At 47.0% G+C, this 22,080-nt stretch overlaps 9 protein-coding genes and 1 non-coding gene across 10 annotated transcripts; 5 read left to right on the forward strand and 5 right to left on the reverse strand.

Moving 5' to 3' along the window:
• Positions 1–101: 101 nt before the first annotated feature.
• LY89DRAFT_700170 (6-phosphogluconate dehydrogenase C-terminal domain-like protein) lies at positions 102–971 on the reverse strand (the record flags this gene model as incomplete). The annotated part of the gene is made up of 1 exon (XM_018217106.1): positions 102–971. One exon carries the CDS (start codon positions 969–971, stop codon positions 102–104), a length of 870 nt encoding a protein of 289 aa, XP_018065859.1.
• A 1,376-nt stretch (positions 972–2,347) lies between these two features.
• On the forward strand, positions 2,348–4,239 carry LY89DRAFT_594537 (uncharacterized protein; the record flags this gene model as incomplete). Its single annotated transcript, XM_018209811.1, has 5 exons — positions 2,348–2,949; positions 2,999–3,124; positions 3,177–3,424; positions 3,509–3,873; positions 3,982–4,239. 5 exons carry the CDS (start codon positions 2,348–2,350, stop codon positions 4,237–4,239), a joined length of 1,599 nt encoding a protein of 532 aa, XP_018065860.1.
• A 745-nt stretch (positions 4,240–4,984) lies between these two features.
• Positions 4,985–5,888, forward strand: LY89DRAFT_688742 (uncharacterized protein). The gene has a single exon (XM_018215764.1). It carries the CDS (start codon positions 5,002–5,004, stop codon positions 5,632–5,634), a length of 633 nt encoding a protein of 210 aa, XP_018065861.1. The 5' UTR covers positions 4,985–5,001; the 3' UTR covers positions 5,635–5,888.
• A 736-nt stretch (positions 5,889–6,624) lies between these two features.
• Positions 6,625–7,768, forward strand: LY89DRAFT_674090 (uncharacterized protein; the record flags this gene model as incomplete). Its single annotated transcript, XM_018213410.1, has 3 exons — positions 6,625–6,829; positions 6,931–7,090; positions 7,372–7,768. 3 exons carry the CDS (start codon positions 6,625–6,627, stop codon positions 7,766–7,768), a joined length of 762 nt encoding a protein of 253 aa, XP_018065862.1.
• A 1,528-nt stretch (positions 7,769–9,296) lies between these two features.
• On the reverse strand, positions 9,297–12,442 carry LY89DRAFT_738943 (pheromone-dependent cell cycle arrest protein-like protein Far11; the record flags this gene model as incomplete). Its single annotated transcript, XM_018220421.1, has 4 exons — positions 9,297–10,077; positions 10,126–10,255; positions 10,302–10,617; positions 10,664–12,442. 4 exons carry the CDS (start codon positions 12,440–12,442, stop codon positions 9,297–9,299), a joined length of 3,006 nt encoding a protein of 1,001 aa, XP_018065863.1.
• A 564-nt stretch (positions 12,443–13,006) lies between these two features.
• On the reverse strand, positions 13,007–13,092 carry LY89DRAFT_t65. The gene has a single exon. It is a non-coding gene; the product is annotated as a tRNA-Glu (tRNA).
• Positions 13,093–14,656: 1,564 nt separating this feature from the next.
• Positions 14,657–16,554, reverse strand: LY89DRAFT_594562 (choline transport protein; the record flags this gene model as incomplete). Its single annotated transcript, XM_018209813.1, has 7 exons — positions 14,657–15,130; positions 15,197–15,526; positions 15,580–15,977; positions 16,024–16,196; positions 16,256–16,279; positions 16,334–16,404; positions 16,450–16,554. The coding sequence occupies 7 exons, from the start codon at positions 16,552–16,554 to the stop codon at positions 14,657–14,659; spliced, it is 1,575 nt and encodes a 524-aa protein (XP_018065864.1).
• A 394-nt stretch (positions 16,555–16,948) lies between these two features.
• Positions 16,949–18,972, forward strand: LY89DRAFT_226732 (multidrug resistance protein). Its single transcript, XM_018205997.1, has 3 exons — positions 16,949–17,367; positions 17,421–18,223; positions 18,273–18,972. The coding sequence occupies exons 1-3, from the start codon at positions 17,129–17,131 to the stop codon at positions 18,758–18,760; spliced, it is 1,530 nt and encodes a 509-aa protein (XP_018065865.1). The 5' UTR covers positions 16,949–17,128; the 3' UTR covers positions 18,761–18,972.
• Positions 18,807–19,843, reverse strand: LY89DRAFT_226729 (uncharacterized protein). The gene is made up of 2 exons (XM_018205996.1): positions 19,235–19,843; positions 18,807–19,184 (listed from the first exon to the last, which is right to left on the reverse strand). The coding sequence occupies exons 1-2, from the start codon at positions 19,638–19,640 to the stop codon at positions 18,853–18,855; spliced, it is 738 nt and encodes a 245-aa protein (XP_018065866.1). The 5' UTR covers positions 19,641–19,843; the 3' UTR covers positions 18,807–18,852.
• A 635-nt stretch (positions 19,844–20,478) lies between these two features.
• LY89DRAFT_688748 (uncharacterized protein) lies at positions 20,479–21,734 on the forward strand. The gene is made up of 4 exons (XM_018215765.1): positions 20,479–20,849; positions 20,904–21,017; positions 21,087–21,202; positions 21,256–21,734. The coding sequence occupies exons 1-4, from the start codon at positions 20,633–20,635 to the stop codon at positions 21,622–21,624; spliced, it is 816 nt and encodes a 271-aa protein (XP_018065867.1). The 5' UTR covers positions 20,479–20,632; the 3' UTR covers positions 21,625–21,734.
• The last annotated feature ends 346 nt before the right edge of the window (positions 21,735–22,080 follow it).

Here is a 22,080-nt window from a genome sequence, read left to right on the forward strand (position 1 = left end):
CATCGACTCCGTTGTATAGCAATCAATTCCTATCAGCAAGTCCCAATTCTAAATCTAAATCTATCTTTTTTCTAACCAAAACCCATCCTTCTAACACTCCTCTAACAACTCTTCCTCCTTCTCCTCAGCGCGCCACTCACTTCCTGGACTACCGCCTTCACTTCACCCTTCGGTTGTATCTCCCTCACAAACCTGAAAACCTCCGCCGCCCCTCCAAATATACCCTTATCCCAACCACCCTCCTCCACAAAACAACTCTCAATCTCCTCCATCTCGTTAACCCACCTATAAGCCTTCTTCTGACTCGCCACAATAGCCCCATCGATCACCCTATGCAGCGCCGGGAAGTACTTCTCCATATAATCCCCCAACTCTTCCAGGACACCCAGATTATGCGCCGTGCTGTAAGCTTGGATTGAGATGGCAGTCAACCCTTTGTTGATGGCCGAGAAACACATTTTGAGCCCAGATGCGGCGCCGATTGATGGGCTGATATGGTGCATGTTCAGGAGAGAGGTGAGTTCGGATGTGAATGGAGATGAAGGGAAGTCGGGCCCAGAGATGGGAATTGAGGGGCGAAACCAGGTACCGTCGTCAAGCTGCTTGGATGGATAGGCGAGGATGCTTCCATCTATGAATGTGACTCCGGAATTTTCGATGACCAAAGATATATTCCGTGCGAGAGAGGGAGAGATGGCGTTCAGATCGATGAAAACCAGTTTGTCTTTTCGATCACGTGAGGCGATGCCGATCAGTGATGCGGTCCTTTCTGCTAACGACAAAGCATGACCTGGAGGGAGGACAGACAGAACTATCGAGGCTTCTGAAAGGAGGTCGAGGAAGGAGACATCCTTGACACCGGCTGCTTCTGCGCGAGCTACTGTATTGGGACTTCGGCCATTGAGGTCGGTGATAACCGGGTACGAATACTTGACCAAGAGGGAAGCTATTCCTAAGCCCATGTCACCCATGGAAATGATGGCTATTGTTGGTCTTGGAACAGAAGCATCGATGGCGTTGAGAGGTGGGAGAGGCGTTACTCCCACGCCCGGTGCGAAGATGTGAGGAGCTGGAGGGGCATTAAGTGAACCCATGGTGAGAGGTAATGACAGAGAAGACAGAATTTAGGAGAGCCAATAATAGCAGTGTGGGTGAAAGACTGAACTGATGGACGCCAGACGTTGAAAAAGAAAGCTTCTTAAAGCATTTGGCAACACGGAATCAGCTAGATGACTCCGACTAGGGGTACAATGACTAACTCAAATTACACTCATACAGAAAAAGAGACACAAACATTTGTTTTGGCAAGGTAAGCATCGCCGTTTCCCCTTCAGATCGGGGTTGTCTACCTAGGTACCTAAGAAGTGGGAGCACGGCATGCTGACAAAGCAGAAATGTGGGGTTTCGCAGCAGAAGTAAGTTTCAAAAACACCTTCATCTTCCAAAACAAACTGCATTGAAGCAGTTCGCATACATCACGATCGGAAGCTCATCGACGATGTGTTTGTCTTACCCGGATATCGCTCTGGTATGGAGTCCAGCAGCCGGGTAGCGCGACTGAATCAATCACAATTCACATCGACAAGTAACCCCAACAGTTCCTTCTTATGTCTCTATCCGCGACACTGGTGTTTCTTCTTCGATGGCACGGCACGGTACGGAATGTGATAACGAGCTGCTTCACATGCTCCGTCTTTCCGTATTGAAACAATGCGGGGAAAGTTTACGAATCACAAGCTGAGGTCCTCGACTCCTTAATATATGTTGTTATCGACGCCACAAGCCGCCGTCGTCAGTGGAGTCCAGACAAACACGGGAGACCGACCAAGAAACAAGCAAGACCCCTCGACTGTGGCTTTCTCATGGCGTTCACGCACCAATTAGCTTTTCCTGCATGCAAACTCGCTTCAACTTTCTGGCCAAGATCCAATCGTCCAAAGTTTAATACCTTCCCGCCTGCTCCGCTGAGTTTGCATGCAGATCATCTCCTGCATCGGCAAGTGCATGGCGCAACCGCACAGTCCAGATCTCGGAAAATATTGGTTGACAGTAGCAAAAGCTCGTGCAAAACCGATCTGACTGGTCTGTGCTATCTTGTCAGTGATGCTTTTGCTGCCAACCAGAACCAACATTTCTCTCTCCAGCCGAAGTGTGGTCTTGGTACCTCTATTTTCACTTTAGCAAGACTACACTAGGGGCATCTTCCGAAGCGGGAAGAGGAGAAGGATGAACCGCCCTGCGTCGACCACGTAAGACATGGCAACTGAATATAAACTCCTGGTGCCTCTCATCAGTGCTGGGGCAGCTGAGTTCAATCGGCCCAGGAGCTTACTTACAACTCTTCACAATGGTCTACATCAGCCCCATCGGACGCAATTGGGGACCCATTGTGAATTGGGACTCCTTGAGTAAGCTTTATGCCTCAATTGCCATTGCTTGGACTGCCATCCTTACCTTGGGTTCGGCATGGCTAATCAAGAATCGCCACCTGCCTTTTCTGAGGATTCGCAACATTCCTTTGGCGATTGCATCCGTTTGCTTCTTGCACGTATATTTGATTAAGATTCTTCTGGCATATACGACCAATGGACATTTTCTCTGCTCCGCCGAGTTTTGGATCATGAGCATCTACCTCCCCTTCGGCATCGCTCTGTTTCAGGCCAATATGGTGCAGCTACTGAGTATCAGCACCCAGCAAAGAAAGCTGTTGGACGGCGATAGAGCGTCAATTCGAAAACGATCCCGGAACGGCCAAGGTATTTCTGGCCTCTGGTCCCGGTGGCGAGCTCTCACAGCTCTTCAAAAGACATATTTTGGTATTGGGACGGGGATGTTCCTTCAATTTGTCATCACAGCAGCGATATATGGGACGAGTGCAAAACTACAGGGTCACTGGGGAAACATTGCCAAGCCTCAAGGACAAGCTTTGTGTCGCAAAGGGCCAGAGTGGTAAGTTCTACATCAGATCATGCAAGGATGTCCGCTAATGAAGTCACAGGATACCTTCCGCATTATGGCAATTATTCTGGTGCTGTATCTATGGACCATACCTACTATATAAGATTCGAAATGTTCACGACACGCATTATTGGCGGACTCAGACTATTCTCTGCGTGGTCTCAGGGTAAGACTTTCCTGGGTTCAATCTATGTGCCTCATACTGACGTGGTGGGAAGGTTTCCCGGCGCACCACTTTGGCTTGCAGCCGTTTTCACTCCTGGCACCGCATGGAAATGGGTCAATAGATACTATATTCCTCCAATGTGGCTCGCGCCTGGAATATTTGTAATGCAAGCCTGCACAATTTTCTTCCCCATCTACGAAGCCTATCACCAGCACCGCCTCAACATAACCACTACCAACATCCTCCGCACCTGGGAAGACAACAAAACATGGGACGATACAACCCTCGGCTCGGGTTCTCGTTCCTCCATTACAAACTACCAAACAAGCCCCAAGAAATCCCTCTCGACTGTAGATTCATCCAATAACAAAGATCAAGACCGAGCCAGGATGCCAATGTCTCAATACCGGTCGAACGAAATGTACACTACTGCTGCACTCGAGAAAGTCCTGCTTCTAAATCCAAATCCCCTTCTCCATTTCGCCGCAACGAAAGATTTTACAGCCGAGAACATACTATTCCTCCTCGCTGTCCGAGACTGGAAAGCAAAATGGAGTCGTCTCCGAGCATCTCCCTTACCCGAGCCCAAGCCTCAAGTGAAGAAAATGCTTTGGCGAGAAGCGATAGAGATCTACGCATACGGCGTGAGTGAACGATACGCTGAGTTCCCAATCAACATCGAGTGGAAAATCAGAAGCTCGTTGGACAATATATTTTGTGATGCGGTCGAAGTGTTGAGGCAAGAAATGGTTGAGAAAGATGAGGAAGATCCTTATTCACCTGTTGTTCCATTTGCGAACTTTCCTCCGCCTGAAATTGCGATGAAACCTATGTCGCCTACTACGTTAGCGCGAGAGGTGAGCAATGATTCTTCAACACAGGCCTGTACTGCGAATCACGAGGATATTGAAGCCGTGGGGAAGGAGAGCTACGAGAGTACGCAAGCAAGAGATAATGACGATGAAAAATTCATGGCACCGGAGGAGTTTAATGAGGGTGTCTTTGACGCAGCAGAGAAGAGTATCAAGTATCTTGTTGTTACGAATACGTGGCGGAAGTTCGTCACTGCGATGAGGGAAGGCGATCCGAGGGTTTCGGTTGAGACTTTCTCTTGAGCTAAGTGTTTGTTCAAGGTGAGACTGGAGTCGGTATTCTGTATCTTTAACGGCGTGTATGGCGTGGCTACGGTGGAATTGCGCGTCCCATGAATTTGGATTATTGAGACAACGAAGGAGGATACTGTGTCCTTGTATAAGAATAGCCAAAATAGATCACGAACCACGTTCTGTTATTTACCTAGGTGGGTATGGTAACGAATTGGGATGAAAGTAATAAAATTCATTATACATTTACTCTCTGGGTGCTAAAACCTTCTATGGTCAAGACATTTACTGCTGTCAATCTTTTAGATTCAATTATTTCAGCGCCCGCGTGAGGTAGCTGTCTTCTTGGTCAAAGTCAAAGTATAGTGAGGCATCAGGGCAGAATAATTGTATGCCGGGAGAAGAAGCGCAATATGAAGACGGTCGTGTGAGTGTTCGTTGTTTGAGCAAGTACGAGTTTCCAAGAGCGGGTCTTTATATACTATCTCTGTGGTTAATCGAGCGTACTTGTCATGGTTTCAACGTCGTAGCACTGAAGCAAAACATCACATTCAATCGTACCTATCAAAAGTTAGTGAATATCGTCAGTTGACGCTCTTGTGTGACAACTTTTCACTGCTATCCAATAAGTTCCTCAACTCGGAAGAATATGACGCAGGATCAGCACGGTCAAAAAATGACCCCACGTTACCCCGCCATCAGCCCTATATAAAAACCCCACCTCACTCGCTTTACTCACCTCACTCAAACAACTCCAACCAAATATCCAACAAAATGCCCCCCCTATCCAAAGACCCCATAACCCTCACAGGCGGCTGTTTCTGCTCCGCAATCCGCTACACAATAACCATCCCCTCTCTCTCCTCCCGCCCCAAAATCCCCCCCATGCCCTCCCGCGAACTCCACCCCCCAACCGAAATCTCCTCCCACATGCCTATGATCAGCCTCGATCACTGCACCTCGTGCCGGCGCGCGCCCGGCTCCATCGTCGAATGCTGGCTCATCATGCCGCAATCCTGGATCACCTTCTCTCTGCTCCCGAAATTCACCGACGCGCATCTCGCGTCCGCGGAGGAGTATATCCAGCCGACGACCATCGGGCTGCTGAAGGGCGAGGAGGAAATTATCGAGAGTACGTGGTTGAGGCATTTTGAGGGGAATGAGGGGAGTCATCGGACGTTTTGTGGGAGGTGTGGGACGCATCTTACGTTTCATTATTCGGGGGAGCCGAGGGAGATGAGTCGGAAGGCGGATTGGGGAGCGATTTTTGATGTGGCGGTTGGGACGTTGGATCAGGAGAGTGTGGAGGTTGAGGGGTTGAAGCCGAATTATACTGGTTGGGCTGAGTTGGGGATTGGGTGGGTTAAGAAGTTGTTGGCTGAGGGGGAGAAGAGTTTAGTTGATTGAACGATATGTAGGATTTGGGGATGTGACGAATTAAAGTTTGTGAGGGAGAGACTATGGAGTCTAGGCATGCAGATCTAGGAAATTATTTATGAGCTGTCTCATATGATTTTCAGATACAACAGAAAGTTGGGACGATTTAGTCACCGGATTTCAAGTCCATGTGCACTGATTTAGCATCACTACACATTTGATGAAGCGCTGATGACTTTTTATTTTTTTATCTTTTTTAAACATCGAGTAACTTATCGTTAAGGAACACTGTCATCAGATAATCAAGTAGGAGCCGTGGAAAACGATTGATGTTTCCTTGCTAGAAACTTCTTAGACAGGCATTACATACAGTAACAGAACCAAGAACGATAACAAGAAAATCATCCACCAAACATTCTATGAATGAATGCCTCTAACAGCATTATTCTATGTGATTCTATGGCATAAAAATCACGCCGAAATAAAACATTAAAGCACGACTTGATTGTTCGTTATAGATTCAGCCTCATGTGTCCACAGCGCCATAGCCTCATGTGTACGGTACCTAGCTCCATCTTCTGAGGCTCATTTGTCACTTCCCCAGTCTGGAAACCCGCTGATGATAAGTCCGAATAGAAAGGATTGGGTGAAACAGGATTTGGGTGCTGATTGTACGAAATTCTCCCCTCAATAGAGACAGTGAAAGTAGTAAAAGATCTCCTCGTGCAGGTTACATTGAGGCCGGGGTATCGCAAAGAGGTCGATTCATTGGAGAATTATCAAAATGGCCCCCAACCAATCCTGCCCAATTTCCCATCTTGGATCTTGGCGTTATTGGAGGCTGAAGGAGAGATCGACCATTGGAGTGCCACAGCGCAACATGCTTCTCAAGGAACAGGAGACAAGCGGGAACAGGTGCTGTCAATCTAAATTTCAGCCTCTTCAGTCCCTCGTCCCTCGACTTCTTTCTCTTCAATTCCTGGCCTTACTGTCGCATCATTGTTTATCAATCGCTCAAACATGTCTATCCTGTTCCTTTTCTGGGTCGCTGTGACCGTTGCATCTATTGTCAATGCAGCCGAGTTCACCATGACAGCCTCGCAATATGTCGGTGTGAAGACTGGAACGCCTTTCGATATTACCTGGGCCGATGCGACCGGTCCTGTAACACTGCTCTTAAAGAACGGGGCAGCAAACAACCTTCAGACTGTTGAGACAATCGCATGTATGTTCTTAGCAGTGTTTCACTTCCCAAATTCATACGCTACTATCGACGCAAACTATTGCTGATACTTGGGCAGCCGGTCTGACTGGAACGTCCTATAGTTAGACACCAGAAGCAACATTGGCATCTGGCACGTATGCTTTCGAGATCGACGACAGTGGAGGACCGAACTATAGCATACAGTTTACACTGGCGGGATCAGCGGCAGCAAGCTCAAGCTCAGTCTCTAGCCAATCATCAGTCTCTCAATCTCAGTCAACGGTATATTAGGACACTTGCAAAACGATACTCAAACCACTAACAACAGCAGCAGCAAGCCTCTAGCAGCATAATTTCAACCACCTCCGATTCTGCCATTTCAACCCCTTCATCCTCCTCAACTCTTTCACCCTCTTACAATCTCCTACATCATCCTCGATAACATCGTCCTCCTCATCTACATCATCGTTTGGGACATCCTCGCTTCAATCGACCTCATCACAGTCATCAACGAGCAGCTCTCAGACTTCGGCAGCACCTGCAACATCAAACACCTCCAGCAGCCAAACAGCAGCCCCCACCCCTTCCGGGCACAGCGGCCTCTCAACAGGATCCAAAGCAGCGATCGGCGTTGGAGTAACCTTCGGCGTACTTCTGTTCGCAGCCTTCGGAGCTTTTGCATTCTGGTACGGCAAACGAGCCGCGAGTCGGAAGAACAACGATAGCGGGGCGATCACCAACGATAAAGCGGAGCTCGGATCGGGTGTACCGAGACGGAGGGAGTTAGAGGATACAAGTATACCGCTGAACGACGAAGAGAAATCTGAGTTGGATCGAAGACGGAGAGCCGCGGAGCTGGAAGCGGGGTCTTCTCCTATAAGCCCGGTAGAGACGGTAACGGAGAGAGCAGAGCTAGAAGCTCTTCGAGAGAGGGGTAATGCACCTATTGAGATGGATTGAGATAAGCTTCGATCGAATGCAATTAGGGAAGACCTGTCTCATGTCCCGTCAGATAAGTGAGGACCTTGGGAAGCAAAGCTCGGTAAGGTAATTCACATTGTCTGTATGTGAATTGTGTCTCCCACAAGTAATACTTCCTCTCCTACATGCCTTGAAGATTGCATGCGTCTTATACATATGCTTATCTTCGGTAGATCCGCAATCCAGACCAGAAGCTGCCGAATTTCGTCTTATGCTCCGGTCACGTGCCGTGCTTCTTCAGAGGTCGTACTTTGCCGTCAGATTTTGTTGCACGTCTACAAACTCATGACGACTCTCAACTCATAATTTCAACTCATATTATGGCTTTCAGTTTGAGTATGAGTATGAGTATGAGCAGCAATTATGAGTTTTGAAAATTACGATACGCAACAAAATCCTGCCCCTTTAATCCTTGCGAGGCCGAAGATGAACTGTCTGCAACTGATGTGTGTATATAGATATCGGACTAAAGCCGATCGCCAAGATTTGAGAGAGTAAATTTAGAGTGGTAGTCCTTTTGTACAGTATATAACACAATACATTACTTGTTGCCATCTCGTAATTGGACATTTGGTCGGGCTTAGCCCAAGAGATGGCCAATCAAGCTTATCCCGCACGTTTGAAAGTCGAAGATACTCCACTGGGTCATATTTTCAAGTAAGAGGTAGCAGCCAGGTAGCCGGACTGAGGAACATGACTACGAGAGCAACGACTGCAGTGTGATGCAACATGCAATATTCGAAACCAGCATCAACAGAGTACCATGTTGTGTCAAATAACCAACAAACATGATCTGCAAAATAGACAGTGGTATGAGGCCAGGGAGCGTAACGAACTAAACAGTGGTCTGTTGCATGGATATGAAACAAGAAGCGCTGTCTCACTGGAGCCTCTTTGTAGCGATTCGATATCCTTTCATATGCCAGCATGCTCATTGGCCTCGACCTCACCTTGAATCAACTTGCGCCTCCTCCTCTCTGTGTAACCAACATGGACAACAACTTAGAACTTTGTCGTGACCCGGAATCATGATCGTCATCCAGCCTAGCGCCTGGGATTCTTTTTGTTGGTCCAACAAGCCACTTGCTGGTGCTTCGCCTCCTCACCCAGGTCGACAACGACGGTCAGGGAACAAGTAAACTCGTCAGAAGCAAACGCGGAATAAAACATTACGATACCGCATTACTCAAACATGAAACGGAAGACAGCAAATCAAGCGCCAACCTCTAAGCGCCGCTCCTGAAACTCGAATGACTTGCATAAAAAAACAACGCGCGCAAAAAAAAAGAAAAGAACATGAGAACAACATCCCACCGACCGCGAAGGAAACAAAGTTTCCCCTCTCTTCGGAGAAATAACTGCGACATGCAACAAAGACAATTGAGCATGGCCAGTGTCAAGTCTCACCTCATCATTCATCATCATCGTCAATTCATGCGACTCTACATCCACGTCATGCCATGGCCTTCCTTCTCCACAAAAAATCCCAAACAGAACTTCGCCTCACTCACCACCCATTATTGACCCCGTCCCAACCGCTGTCCGCCACGCTCTCTCCTTCTCCGATGCCATCATCAATCCATTCCATTTTCTCCAATTCACGAACGAAGAAATCGTGTTCTTCTTCGAGGAGTTTTGTGTCGGCGCCCATCTGGTCGGGATATCGTTTGATATTGTGCCAGTGGGTTAATGCGCGTAAAGCTTGTTCAAGAGGTAGTGCCTCCTCGACTTCAGCATCTACATCACTGCCGGCAAGCCAGTCATCGCGCAGTTCCGGTCGACAGTGCAGATAGACTGCTGTAATGACGCGCATGTTTCCTTGTCGCCATTTGCGACCACAATAAGGGACTTGATTCTTGAAAAGCTTCAAGGTGTAAAGGCGGAGCTCGGGTTGGGGTATCTTTAATGACTTCTTGAGGATATTTGAAGATTTGTATTGTACGAGGAGAAGATTGCGATGAGCTTTGTTTTTGCATATTTTTTGCATGACTCGCAGAAAATTTATGGATGAAAAGAAGTTTCTCCATGAGAATTCGGTGATGGGTTCGGATGGTGGCTCGCTGGTTGGATAGCCAAGTTCATCAACTTCTGGCATTGGACGCTTGCCTGCGTGTTGACCTTCTTGGAATGTGAGCGCTGGCAGTTTGTCCTCTGCGCCGGCAACAGGTAGCTCTCGGCGCATTTTGATTGGCGGTGGAGCTGCCTCATCCTCACTTTCTTCGCCCTCGCGGTCTAATTGAAGTTGTTTTGCGGCTTGTTTACTGTTTGCGTTACAGAAGGCGAAGAAACTGTGGCATGTGTAAGCATTATAAAGTTGAAACATTATGCACACTGACCTCATCTCATCGCGATCTGTTTTGTTGTCGACAACCTTATCTATTTCCTGATGTGCGAACAGTTTCAGGACAAGAGGAAGATAATTCGAGTCTAGGAGAAGCTGCGTAAGGTACTCAAACTTCAAGATGTCTATCGCTTGTCAACAAAATCACTAAAGATGGACAGTAAGACGTACTGGAAACCTTGAACCACTTTAGCAAGATGAGAAGAATGCCAGACACTGCTTTTGCAGTGATCTCTCGCGAACGGAGGGCCTCAATTTCATCGATTGGCAGTTCCGACGGGTCGACTGCCATCGGGAGAGGAATGTTTGCCGGATCCTGCTGCCTATTCTGAGCCGGAACGCCAGTACGAAGGTTAACCTCAGATCTGAAACCGGGAGCAAGACCTGGTTGTTGTGCCATCGGTTGTGTGATTAATGCCGTAACGTTTGCCAAGACTGCTTTTAGTAATACGATGACAAGTGATTGAAGATGAGGGAGGGAATCTTGCTACACGGAGTTAGTAGTTGAAGCAATAGATGATTCTGTAACGTACGTAAAACAGTTCCACCAGATCCAGCTTTTGCTTAACCTCTTCTGGAATGTCGAGATTTGGACCATAATCGACTTCAGGTCGCACACGCTTTGGCTCATTCAGTGAGAGCTTTTTTGACAGGATAGTATCAAGGTCGAGTTCCTCGATGTCATCATCTTGCCCGTCCCATCCTCTTTCAGACTTCAAAAATCTCTCGCGTTCATCCCATAATTGGCGCATAGCTCTTGTCATCCTCATTCGTTTGGAGAAAAGATCACCTGCTTCGAGAATTGACTTGGGTATATCGCTTCCTTCCCATTTTCGTCCTACAAGAAACTCCTGCAAGCCAGCTGAGCCCTTACCTCCAGCACTGTTACTGGTACTGTCCAATGGTGGGTACATGAAAGGGAAGTTTTGATTTGTTTGATAGTTTTGTTTCTTTCCAGCCTTTCCGCCGACTGGTGGCGAGGGAGGTGGTGATGGGGCTGGTGTTGCAATATGAACAGGCTGATGAAGAATAGATGCGCCACTGCTGTTGACGTTCATAGGTGGTGGTATGATGCCATTGGCACCGTTTGCTCTGCTTGGTCGATTGGGGAGTGGCGGAAGAATCGAATTGTTATCAGGCTCGAGGGCTAGTAAGGGCGGAGGTGGAGTATATGCGGGGTACTTCGAGGTTATCTCTTGACGGAATATGTGATAATCGAGAGGTGAGGCTGTAATCAATTTACCGCCATCTCCGTCAAGGTGCTTGAACTCGCTCGTGGCCTTCTTGACTACGTCGATTTCTGGTGTGCCGCCGAAAACAAGCAGTATTGACTTCCAGAACAGTAAGAAGATTCTTGTTTGTGGAAGCTCATTTGCCTCGTCCCATCGAAGCCTGGCTGTAATGGTTACAAAATAATCCACAAGCCCAGGATTCATTTCTAAGACTTTCGACCGTGCACCGTCCAAGCCAACTGGATCATTCCTGATTCCCTCGATGACCAAATATATGATTGTGGTAACATTATCCAACTCATCTTGTATGAAAAGGATATCTTCTTCTAGAAGCTTTGTCTCTCTGAAGTCATCATCCCATAACCTCTTGAACGCATTTTGCATGACCTGTACCAGCAACGAAATGCCACCAAACCTTGCAACAGCCTTTATGCCTGATTTCATGTGCTCAAGTTGTGTCGGTGTAGCTTTCGTTTTGGCTTTCGCTACCTCCGCATCGGTTCCGGACCCCTTAACACCAGCTGTCTCGTCCCATACGCCCAGTATGATGTGTAATATAGTCTGCAGGCTCTTGCACCTTCTCCTTAAATCCGTAGCAAGGAGGCCATTGACTTCTCGTTCAATAAATTTCTGCTGTTCTGCCTCGTCCGTCTCCAGCCATGGCTTGCTAGAAAACTTCTGCCATCGCCTCTCGAAGGTATCTTGGGCGCGCTGTAACCGCTTGTATTCGGCATCATTGTAGGAGAACCATTCGTCCACTTCCTCTTCGAACGATGAGGAGTCGGCATATGTGAAGGCGTAGGAGGTTGGATCTATCTTTGGGAATTCGGTGACGATCCGTCGCAGTTGCATCAGCGAGAGGGAATCATTGGGATTGCCAGCTTGGGGCGCAGGAGGGGGAGGAGGTTGGTGTGGAGGGGGCGGCTGCGGCTGATTGCGCTGGAGCTGAGGACGTCCCATGGGCGTGCTCGAAGGTTGTTGAGGAGCTGGAAGGCCTACATCTGCGAGCCCAGTGTCTGCAACATCTGCGATGTCTTTCAGGGAGTCTGTGGAAGGCTTCCCAGGCCAGAGAGATGCCATGACTGCGAATCTAGGTTTCGAATGCGGGGTTTCAATCAAGTAGCAGCATGTTGTGTCTGAGTTGTCCAGTCGTCCGCTACTGGCGTTCAGTACGCGTTCATGGTAGAAGTCTTGTTTTGCTTGTAATTAGAAACAGCTTCGCGGTTGAAGGTTAACGCGACAAATATTCGCTTATGATAAAGATTTCGATAAGGAGCTCAGAGACATCACGACAAAGTGGGACATTGAGGTCATCGATCATGTTTTGCAAAATGATGGGGGGCCTTCAATCAAAGATTTGTTTTTGAGGTATACATTGTGGATATGAACTTTGATAAAAACTAAAATAAACTCTTCTTTCAAATTGCAAGTGCTGCTAAAACAAGCAGCTCATTCAAGCACTGTCTCTAATAAGCAACTAAATTCCCACTCCCGAAGTCTCGCCTGGATTTTGTAAGAAAACTGCAAAGACTAAAACCAAAAATAAGAATAAAAAGCTTCTATACTCCCATCTGCTCCAACAGAGTGCCACTTGTACTAGCTGAATAGAAAAGAATCCAAAAATTTTTTTCAAAGAATCCTAGATTCCATGCCAGGGAGTCGAACCCTGCGCTACCGCGGACTTGTGTGAACACTGAGAGGCGGAAATGTTACCGATACACCAGCATGGATTGCAGAGCCCGAAAGTCTTATGCAGATTCATACGGAGATTTGTGAAAAAGTTTGAGGACTTGGTTTTGATTCGTCAACTAACCCCACTTGCCGCAAATTTCCTCATTTCAAAAGATATATAACATGTTCCTCTACCTGTGTGTGTTCCTAGACTTGTCGGTATTATCCCCCTCCTTTCATAGCCCGAAAAGAAAATATTGTAATGTCGGTGTTGCGGTTTATTATCCTTTCAACGTAAGGACGCTTAGCTGTATGATCCGGGCTTGAGCCACTTTCCACAAACGCAGTGCGGCTTGGAGTGCATTATACGAGTCCTTTGAGTCCAGTACTTCACGTTCTTTTGTTCTTCTATTCTACCATTCAAAGCTGGCCTCTTACTTGGAAATTTGCTTTTCAAGTCACGTGCATTGCATTATCTTCCAGCTCCAGGTGCACGAATTCCGCGAATCGCGCATACCGTGCGATTTGCGCTATTATGTTTCTTCCAAGTACATCTCCGGAACATTGCTCCCAAAGGCAGAGGTGGACTTGGTAAACTTTCCAACTTCATTTGTTTCTCTTTCTTTGTTCAAGGAATTTTACCATGATCTGAATTGTACCCATCCTGCCTTCGACGAAGTTTAAGAGTAAATGTAATACAATGATCTTTTCTGAATGCTTGTACTCAGGTTATTGTGCATAAGACAGTAATGGAATCCCACTTTTCATTATGGGACATCTTCTACATTCAACTTAGCTGTGATGACTCGACTAAGGCCGCTCTCCAATTTATAAAACGATTGTTCTTAGCATGCAATAAGTGACTTCCTTAGCATCGTCCGTGTACTTCCAATCAATAAATCAAAACCTCCCATCTTCAAGTTACAACTCCAAAAGCTCAAGCGCACAAGCCGACGATACATGAACGTTACATCACAGTACGTCTACAACAACAACAGCTGCAGCCTCCACGACAACAAAATACACAGCAACCAAGACATATATCCCCAGCATTCAACTTCTCCTCATCCGCCCTCCTCCTACTTTCTGTATCTTGCTCCATCTGCGCATCAGGGTTCATGTCGGGCTTGCGTTGGCCTGGATTCGTTTGTTCTTGAAGCATGTGGGCTTCTTGGTACTCCGGTGGCAACAATTTTTTTGATGGTAGCAACGTTGAGGACATCTTCCGGTTGGTGAACTTGCTACCTATTTGACAGTATTGTGATGCCGTACAAGGAGGAGTGCGGGGTATGCCCCTTTTCTCAAGCGAGCTCCACTTTCTCTTGGCGAAGTGAGAAAAAGTTTATGGGAATTCGAAATTTAACTTCCAGACTTCGAAGTCCTCGCTTTATAGTTGATAAGGAGAATCTTTTGAAGAGATATCTCTTCGGATATCATGGTGTGACGCTTGAGGCTGAATTTTCCTTTGGCCAATGAGAAGGGCCGAAACTCCCACGCCTCTTTTTGGCAATCACGCGCCATTGACATCAGGAGGCTCCTTACACATGAGACAGTCGCATGATTGACGTACCCTGTGAGTATTTTGAAGCTTGATGACTTTTTATATGCCTATCCTAACAACACTCATACCTCTACTATAGGTCCGATGTAAAACTTCTTGGCCCAGAACAGGTAGTAGACTATACTAAATATTACCGCCGCTCCAAAGACCAACACACTATAGTTCATCGTAGAGGGAACAACTTGCGCAGTAGGAGGAAAGAAGCTGAAGAATATGATGATAATGAGCCAAATGCAAGCGAAGAGATTATTGGCTATGCCAAGAACACCTTTGATCCTCCAAGGTCCCCAAGTGAGCTTTTCCAAGGGTGAAGTCATATTAGAATCGTTGTCGTTTTCGATTTGTATGCCACCAGTACAGCGATGATAGAGAAGCAATCCGGCAGCTATTTCGTACGAGGAGAAAAGACCTGCTAGGACCAGAGACAAGATGTCGTTGAAGATTGTGGTGCTTCCGATGTTGATTAATGCCAGGAGACATGGCGACACTGTCACTACGACGATCGCAGCTAGCGGTACCGACGTTCGGGTGTTGATCTATGAAGCTCAGATCAGATACACGAAACTTGGGGGACTCCTTGGATGAGAAAAGAGGATACATACTTTGCCCAAGCTGGTCCAAAATGGTACTCCACGATCTCTAGCAAAAGCCCACAGTTGTCTCGATGCAGCAGCCACCGCTCCAATTGCCGTGAAAAAAGCAATGAAGACGACGATCGAGGCCATGGCAGTAGCACCTCCAACAGACTCTGTTGCCTGAGCAAAAATCTCAATAAAGGGATAACCTGTGGAGCTGGCAAATGCTGCGTCAAGATCTCCTGCGCAGTAAAGAACAGCGAGTAGCATTCCAAACGCCAGGACGCCGTTGATGAATATACCAGCAATCATTGCTCGAGGCACATTCATACGAGGGTTTTTGATTTCTTCGGACATCTGGAAACAGTGAGTCTTCTGGGATATCAATGTCAGGATGTGTGGCGACGCACATGAACAGCTCCGTCAGCGCCTATGAAAGCAACCGCATTTCCAGCAAGACCGATGAAGAAAGAAAGGCCTTGAGTAGGCCAATTCCCTCCATTCAAGAAAGTGGTGAATATTTCTTTGGTGTTACCTCGAGGGCCGAGATAGACAAGAGGAATCAGGACAGCGAAGAACCCTAGGATATGGATGATGAGAATGAATCCCTCAATCTTCGGCAAAGCTGGGCTGACAACGACATTGACAAAGATTGCAAGAAGGATCACAGCCCAAAAGATCAAAGTCTCTTGGTACCGCTGCGGAAAGTAGCTGCCATTGTTCTCGACAATCAACGCTTGAACCAAACTGCTGCAGAACAAACTCGCAGCAGCTACACTTGCAATCCATCCAATACAGGTGAGCCAACCTGGTCTAATCAGTAAATGTTGGTCTCCTCTAGGGTATTAGCGCACCAGTAACGTAGCTCAAGATCTTCCTGTAATTTTTGGGAGCCAACAGGAACACCCAATGGTACTGACCACCGGCAGATGGGATCATGGACGATAATTCTCCCATGACTATAAATACCGATGTAGTACCGGCCCAGATAAGCAAGAAGCCATAGATCAGGCCTGCTGGCCCTCCACTATGAGGGGTTAGCTGATATGTAGGTGGGGCCGAAACATCAATAGAATGGCAATTCACTTCTGATAGCCGACAGCAAATACACTGGAAGTAGTCAGTTTCTTGTTTCAGCTCTTCTTGATACTTTGACGAACTCACACAAGAATGCCTTCCCAAGTGGACATCAAAGTGCAAGCCAATCCAACCATGCTCATGAAGCCAAAGTTTCGCTATCAGGATCAGTAAGTGATCTGAAAGTACATCTGAGACAATACCTTCGTGACCTGTTGCTTCCCGATTCGTGCAAGATAGGATGCATCGCGGTCATTGGCGAGCTCTCTGGAGACAGATCCCGCTGATTTCGCATGGTAATCAAACATTTGGACCTCATCGTCGATGTTTCCGGCGGTGGCCATGTTGAAAATAATTTCTGGCACTCGAACCTTCGTATAATGAAAGTATTAAAGCCAAGAAGAAGAAGAAGACGGAATCTACGGAGTACAGAAAGCTTCAATGTTGAAAGTCCCAGCCCCCCAGCTCCTCACTTGCTGTGCCACTTTTCCGCTGTACTGCACTCGCAATCAATGCCAAAACGAATGCAGATCTAGCCAGGATCGCGGTTGCACTTCAGAAGACTCCGAGGTGGGTGGACTGATAAGCCGGGGTACATGGTCCCATGCAGCCTTCCGGCGCGAGTCATAAAAGCGGCGCACAAGCCTGCATGTAGTTGCAGTCCAAACAAGCATCTGAACAAGCATCTACTGTAGTTCCCGACGATCCCTGACAGAGATAGGCGGAGGTGAGATTCCAACTTGGAAATGAGTATCCCCCTTGCATCGGCAGTTGCAGTCGGTCACATGTATCGAGTTGTTGAAATTTTTGATGAACTCATTCAAGAAGGCGCAGTGAAAGTATCCCAGTACCAGTTGGAAGCACTCAATTTGAGCTTCAACAATGGACGCCAACAATGACGACAAGAGGATTTCGCCAGTGAAGGAAAATGTCGATTCGAAAGCTCTGGATCCGGGGGTATTGGAGGTTATTGCTGGATCTACGAACTCTATTTCAGAGAAGGCAGTTGATGCCAACATCGTAGACTTCAGCGGCGACGATGACCCCTCAAATCCTATGAATCGAACTTCGAGTGTGCGCTGGATGCACGTCGGATTTGTGTCTTTCATGGCATTTGTACTGTCAGAACACCAACAAACTTTGAGGGAGATTGATTTACTGATTTAATATTTAGAGCATTGGGGGACGTCGCGTTTGCGCCAGCGATTCCGAGTCTCCTCAAAGATTTCAACGTCTCAACAAACAGTCCTCTCTCGGCTGTGGTGATATCAATTTACTCTCTTGGGAGTATTCCAGGGAACATGCTCGGCCCTCCACTATCCGAATGGCAAGGTCGATTGCCTATCCTGCACACATCCAACTGTTTGTTCATTACATTCATTATCGCTTGCGCCGTAAGTCCAAACATACACGTACTTTGTGCTTTCAGATTTATCAGTGCAATCTTTGGATCGGTGGCGTACACTTTGGGGGGACCCATCATTGGCGACCTTTTCCCTCAGGAAAAGAGAGGCGCTGCAATGGCCGTTTTTTCTTCTGGTCAACTGATTGGACCTGTGGTTGGTCCAATATTTGGTGGCTTCTTAGCACAACACAAAGGTTGGAGGTGGATATTCTGGTTAATGGCTATCCTTGCCGGATCTGCATTTGGACCTTCACTTCTTTTGATGCGTGAGTCGTATGCTCCCGTAGTCCTCGAGCGGAAGGTGAAAGCTTTGAGAATTTCCACCGGAAACAAGAACTTGCGTTCGAAGTTCGATATGAGCGATGAACACGAATCTGCTTGGACTGGTTTCATACAGAGCTTGGTACGACCCGCGAAGATGTTTTTTCTTCTCCCCATGGTTACAAGCATATCTCTTTACTTCGCTATGATATATGGATTTCTCTATATCATCCTGACTCGGATGAATCTGATTTACGAAACGGTCTACCACTTTTCGGACGGAGACATCGGTTTGACATACATTGGTCTTGGTAAGGAAACTCTTTTAAAATCACTTGGAACCCAAGTTAACTTGTGTAGGAATTGGCTTGTTGTTCGGGAGTATATTCTGCGGGGTGTTCTCAGACTGGTACATGAAGAAAGCTTCAGCCGGTGGAGAACAAAAGCCCGAATATCGCTTACCGCCTTTACTCTTTGGGACAGTCTTCATTCCACTTGGGTTTTTCCTGTACGGATGGTCTGCAAGATTCCACCTGCACTGGATTCTCCCATTGATTGGCACCGCATTTGTGGGCTTTGGCATAATGACAACGTTGATACCCTCTACCAATTACTTGGTCGACAGTTTTCCATTGTACGCCGCATCTGCCATCGCAGTAACAGAAATCCTGCTCGCAGTGTCTGGGGCTACTTTCCCACTCGCAGCGCCGAGTTTGTACAGAACTTTGGGACTTGGGTGGGGCAATTCTCTACTGGGATTTCTTACATTGATGTTTGCACCATTGCCATGGATACTGCTAAGGTATGGAGAGCGGATCAGAAAGAGGGGAAGTTCGGTAAAGCTATAATCAGAAGATTGTCCTCGCGAATCTTGTACTGTACACTATTCTTTGACCTAACATGCTCAAAGCCATCATCTGAAGAGCTCACATGCACTGATTCATTGAGTTTTGGGCTTTGTAACCCATGGCAGCTCCGTCTTTCCTGCCTCATAAATCCCACCATGAGGCTTCCACATCCACCAGAATGTCAAGCCCCTCAAATCAGACTCAAATCTTCTCCAAGTGTTGCTTGGATTATCAGTGAGAGTGTCGATAGCAAGCTTCTCGATAGTCCTGAAGCCAAACTTCTTGTACAAGTGAACACCTTGGTCACTAGCTTCCACTAGAACTTCAACCCCCATCTTCTCTGCAATGTCCATTCCCCATTTCATAAGCAAACTTCCATACCCTTTGCGTCGTTGTTCGGGATAGGTGAACATCATGTCCAATTCTAGAACACGTTAATGGAGACATTTTGATGACAGGGGTTATGAAGCTTACGCGCATGAGGACGCCACATGCGCTTCCCTCGGAATCCGTACACCTCATTGAGGATGTGGCTAGCGAATGCTCGACCCTCGCCTGCAGGATGCCAGACTGCCTCCAGCTTAGGCACACCATTGATATATGGAGACACCTCATGAAAGTTCCAATGCCCGCCACTGAGGACTTTGCCCGAATCATCTGTGACATAGATCCAGTGGCTTGAAGGATCTCCTGTGTGTATAGACCACAGACGTGTCTTTGACTCCGCGACGCTAGCGGCATAGCCTTCTTCGGTGGCAGCGAAGACAGGGAAAAGAATGTTCATGAATGGTGTATAAGGGTCGTTGTATGATTCCCATAGACAGTCGACAACGGCGCCGAACTCTGCCTCTGTGGTTACTTCTTTGACGATAACGGCCATTGTGTAAGTGGTTGTAGATTCCCTGTAATTGGAGGAAAAAGTCTTTTTTTGATTCTGATAATAGATGTGGTTGATAAAGCGATGATTGATTCGTACTGAGCGCGGATAGCGTGAGTGCTTTCAAATGAATGATATCCTACCCTTCGATCATAATGTACCAGACAGGGCAAAGATGTTCTGGAAGTCGTATGTTGGTCCATTTATCCGGATGCATACCGGTAGGTTGTGTAACGGCCCGAACAACGTTGCAAAGACGTTTTATTGGTATACTGTACGACGCATGACTGAGGCGCAGCGACACGAAGGTGATGGGAGATCCAACGTTGGTGAAATCAAACAAGAACGGCAATTCTTGTGACCGTTACAACTCCAAAGCAATTGGCTACCCCGCAGTTTTGCATACAGCTTATGTGAGATAAACGTTCACACTGCCAGGATGGCCAGGGTGCGGTAGTCCAGAAATGGTAGCTCTGGATATCGAAGTCAACGTCAGGTACAAAGATATGCGTTGGACCCTGTTGGCAACATTAAAAGCTTATGCAGGTCTGTCTGCTTTAAAACTAGTTTCAGGGGTGGTTGACGACCTATGGTGGATGCGGCACAGTCAAACTCAAATTCTTATCAATGATCCGGGATATGTCCACCTGCAGCTGATATCTTGCATACTTCTTTGCACTATTATTCGCAAGGGCCGAATCAGTATTTCGGCAGTCGTCGTATGCGAGCCGCTGCACTAAGCGACGCACGGCCAAGCCACTCTCTGCTTGACTCCCCTGTATCCGGTACGCGCCCTCTCTATTCCCGTTGTGGGGTTAAAAAAAAGGCCAGTATGACGGAACATACGTTCTCGTCGATGGAAAAGGCTCCAGAGCCCGTACAGATGGTTTGAGTCTTGTTTTGGCTCGTCAATTCTAACTCATACATTTCTCAACATCACTTTTCTGTCAAGTGAAACATACTCTGACTTTTTGTCACAACTAAGACTAGCCATTATGGAGAAGGACTCAAAAGAGTATCTTCTTGTCCAAGACGGCGACGAATCTGACGATGGACATATCTACCAGAGTAGAAGTTCGTCCAACCTGGGCTCTAAGCTGAAATGGACCTCCCTTGTACTCCTTGCTTTGTCTATTTTGTTGAACATCTGCCTGGTCATGAAGATGTCCATTTTGAAAACTGCACTAGATACCAGAGGACGCTCCAAATATGGTGAAAATAGAACAACCTTTTCTCGGATTTGGGAAGACTAACGATGTGAGATAGCTGGCCTCGAATTTTCTGAGCGGATCCTCTACCATACAGAAACGGAATACTCGCACAAAAATGAGACTTATGCCGAAGAGTTGTGGGAGACCATTGATACCAATCCAGTTGCAAGTGAGTAGTAAATCCCATCTTTCCTCCTCTTGATTGTTCTTCCTTATAATCAAGACTAACCGGCTGCAGTCACTCTCTCTTATGAGTATGCCAGAGAGAACGATCTCCTCGAGCCCAGACCGTTTCCATGGGATGAAAGCAAAGGTCTTTTCTACATTAATGGATTTCATCAGCTCCATTGCCTGGTAAGCATTGAGAAATGTCCAACCTCTCTGTGCAACCCTAACATTTTCGCCAGAAATTGATTAAACGAAGTCTTAGCGAATATCGGCTGGATCTCCCTCAAACCTTAGAGCGACAGCACATTAGTCACTGTCTGGATGCGCTACGTCAAAATGTTCTGTGCGCAGCTGATGACACTCCGATGCCTACACTCCACAGTCACGCTACAGGAGATAACCAAGCAATGCAATGTCGAAGCTGGGACAAATTGATTGAATGGGCCAGAGACCCAGAGAAGGACGCTTGTTACAGAATTGTGGACGAGTATAAAGATCCAGTGCATAACTTGGAACGGTTTGCGTACTGTTCGGAGGATTCTCGTTATTACGAGACAATGACCAATTACTTTGCCAAGTGGGGTCACAAGAACTTGTTCGACGACTAGGAAGATGTAGCATATCTGTTTTCGAGGACTTGATCCTATGTCAAGATCTCTTTGGAGTTTCCTTGAGCACAATACCTTTGTAGTTTACATGAATTCAATCAGTATCTAGAGCTCGCAAGATCATAGTGATACAAGTTTACTTGGTTGGATCGGCAGAGTCTATGGACTTGCTATACGTCTGTCACTTCAAAGACCAGAAGAATCTCACAGCTAGTGATATGGAATCTTCAGACATGTACTTGAATTGAAATAGAGTACAATAACAGCCAGCACATCTTATGCATCTTAATGGTACCCAAGCCCTCAATCTTCGTAATCATCCATCACAGATGAGCCTAATTCCCTAGTACAGAGATTATCATCGAGATCTCTCTGTAACTTCCACGTCTAAGTGAGGACGTCCGGATCCGGAATCTCCCCTCCATCTCTGACCACAGAAGTGGATTGTATAGGAAT

The sequence above is a fragment of the Mollisia scopiformis genome (assembly GCF_001500285.1).
Source record: "Mollisia scopiformis unplaced genomic scaffold LY89scaffold_23, whole genome shotgun sequence".
Classification (NCBI taxonomy): domain Eukaryota; kingdom Fungi; phylum Ascomycota; class Leotiomycetes; order Helotiales; family Mollisiaceae; genus Mollisia; species Mollisia scopiformis.

What these genes read in the sequence shown, in the direction of transcription:
- LY89DRAFT_688748 (XM_018215765.1), top strand. Translation starts at nt 20,633, where the DNA reads ATGGAGAAGGACTCAAAAGAGTATCTTCTTGTCCAAGACGGCGACGAA. An exon ending in CAGAGGACGCTCCAAATATG is followed by an intron (nt 20,850 to 20,903) that starts GTGAAAATAGAA and finishes GATGTGAGATAG; the next exon opens with CTGGCCTCGAATTTTCTGAG. An exon ending in TTCATCAGCTCCATTGCCTG is followed by an intron (nt 21,203 to 21,255) that starts GTAAGCATTGAG and finishes CATTTTCGCCAG; the next exon opens with AAATTGATTAAACGAAGTCT.
- LY89DRAFT_688742 (XM_018215764.1), top strand. Translation starts at nt 5,002, where the DNA reads ATGCCCCCCCTATCCAAAGACCCCATAACCCTCACAGGCGGCTGTTTC.
- LY89DRAFT_226729 (XM_018205996.1), bottom strand. Translation starts at nt 19,640, where the DNA reads ATGGCCGTTATCGTCAAAGAAGTAACCACAGAGGCAGAGTTCGGCGCC. An exon ending in CATGTGGCGTCCTCATGCGC is followed by an intron (nt 19,185 to 19,234) that starts GTAAGCTTCATA and finishes AACGTGTTCTAG; the next exon opens with AATTGGACATGATGTTCACC.
- LY89DRAFT_226732 (XM_018205997.1), top strand. Translation starts at nt 17,129, where the DNA reads ATGGACGCCAACAATGACGACAAGAGGATTTCGCCAGTGAAGGAAAAT. An exon ending in TCTTTCATGGCATTTGTACT is followed by an intron (nt 17,368 to 17,420) that starts GTCAGAACACCA and finishes TTTAATATTTAG; the next exon opens with AGCATTGGGGGACGTCGCGT. An exon ending in TTTGACATACATTGGTCTTG is followed by an intron (nt 18,224 to 18,272) that starts GTAAGGAAACTC and finishes TAACTTGTGTAG; the next exon opens with GAATTGGCTTGTTGTTCGGG.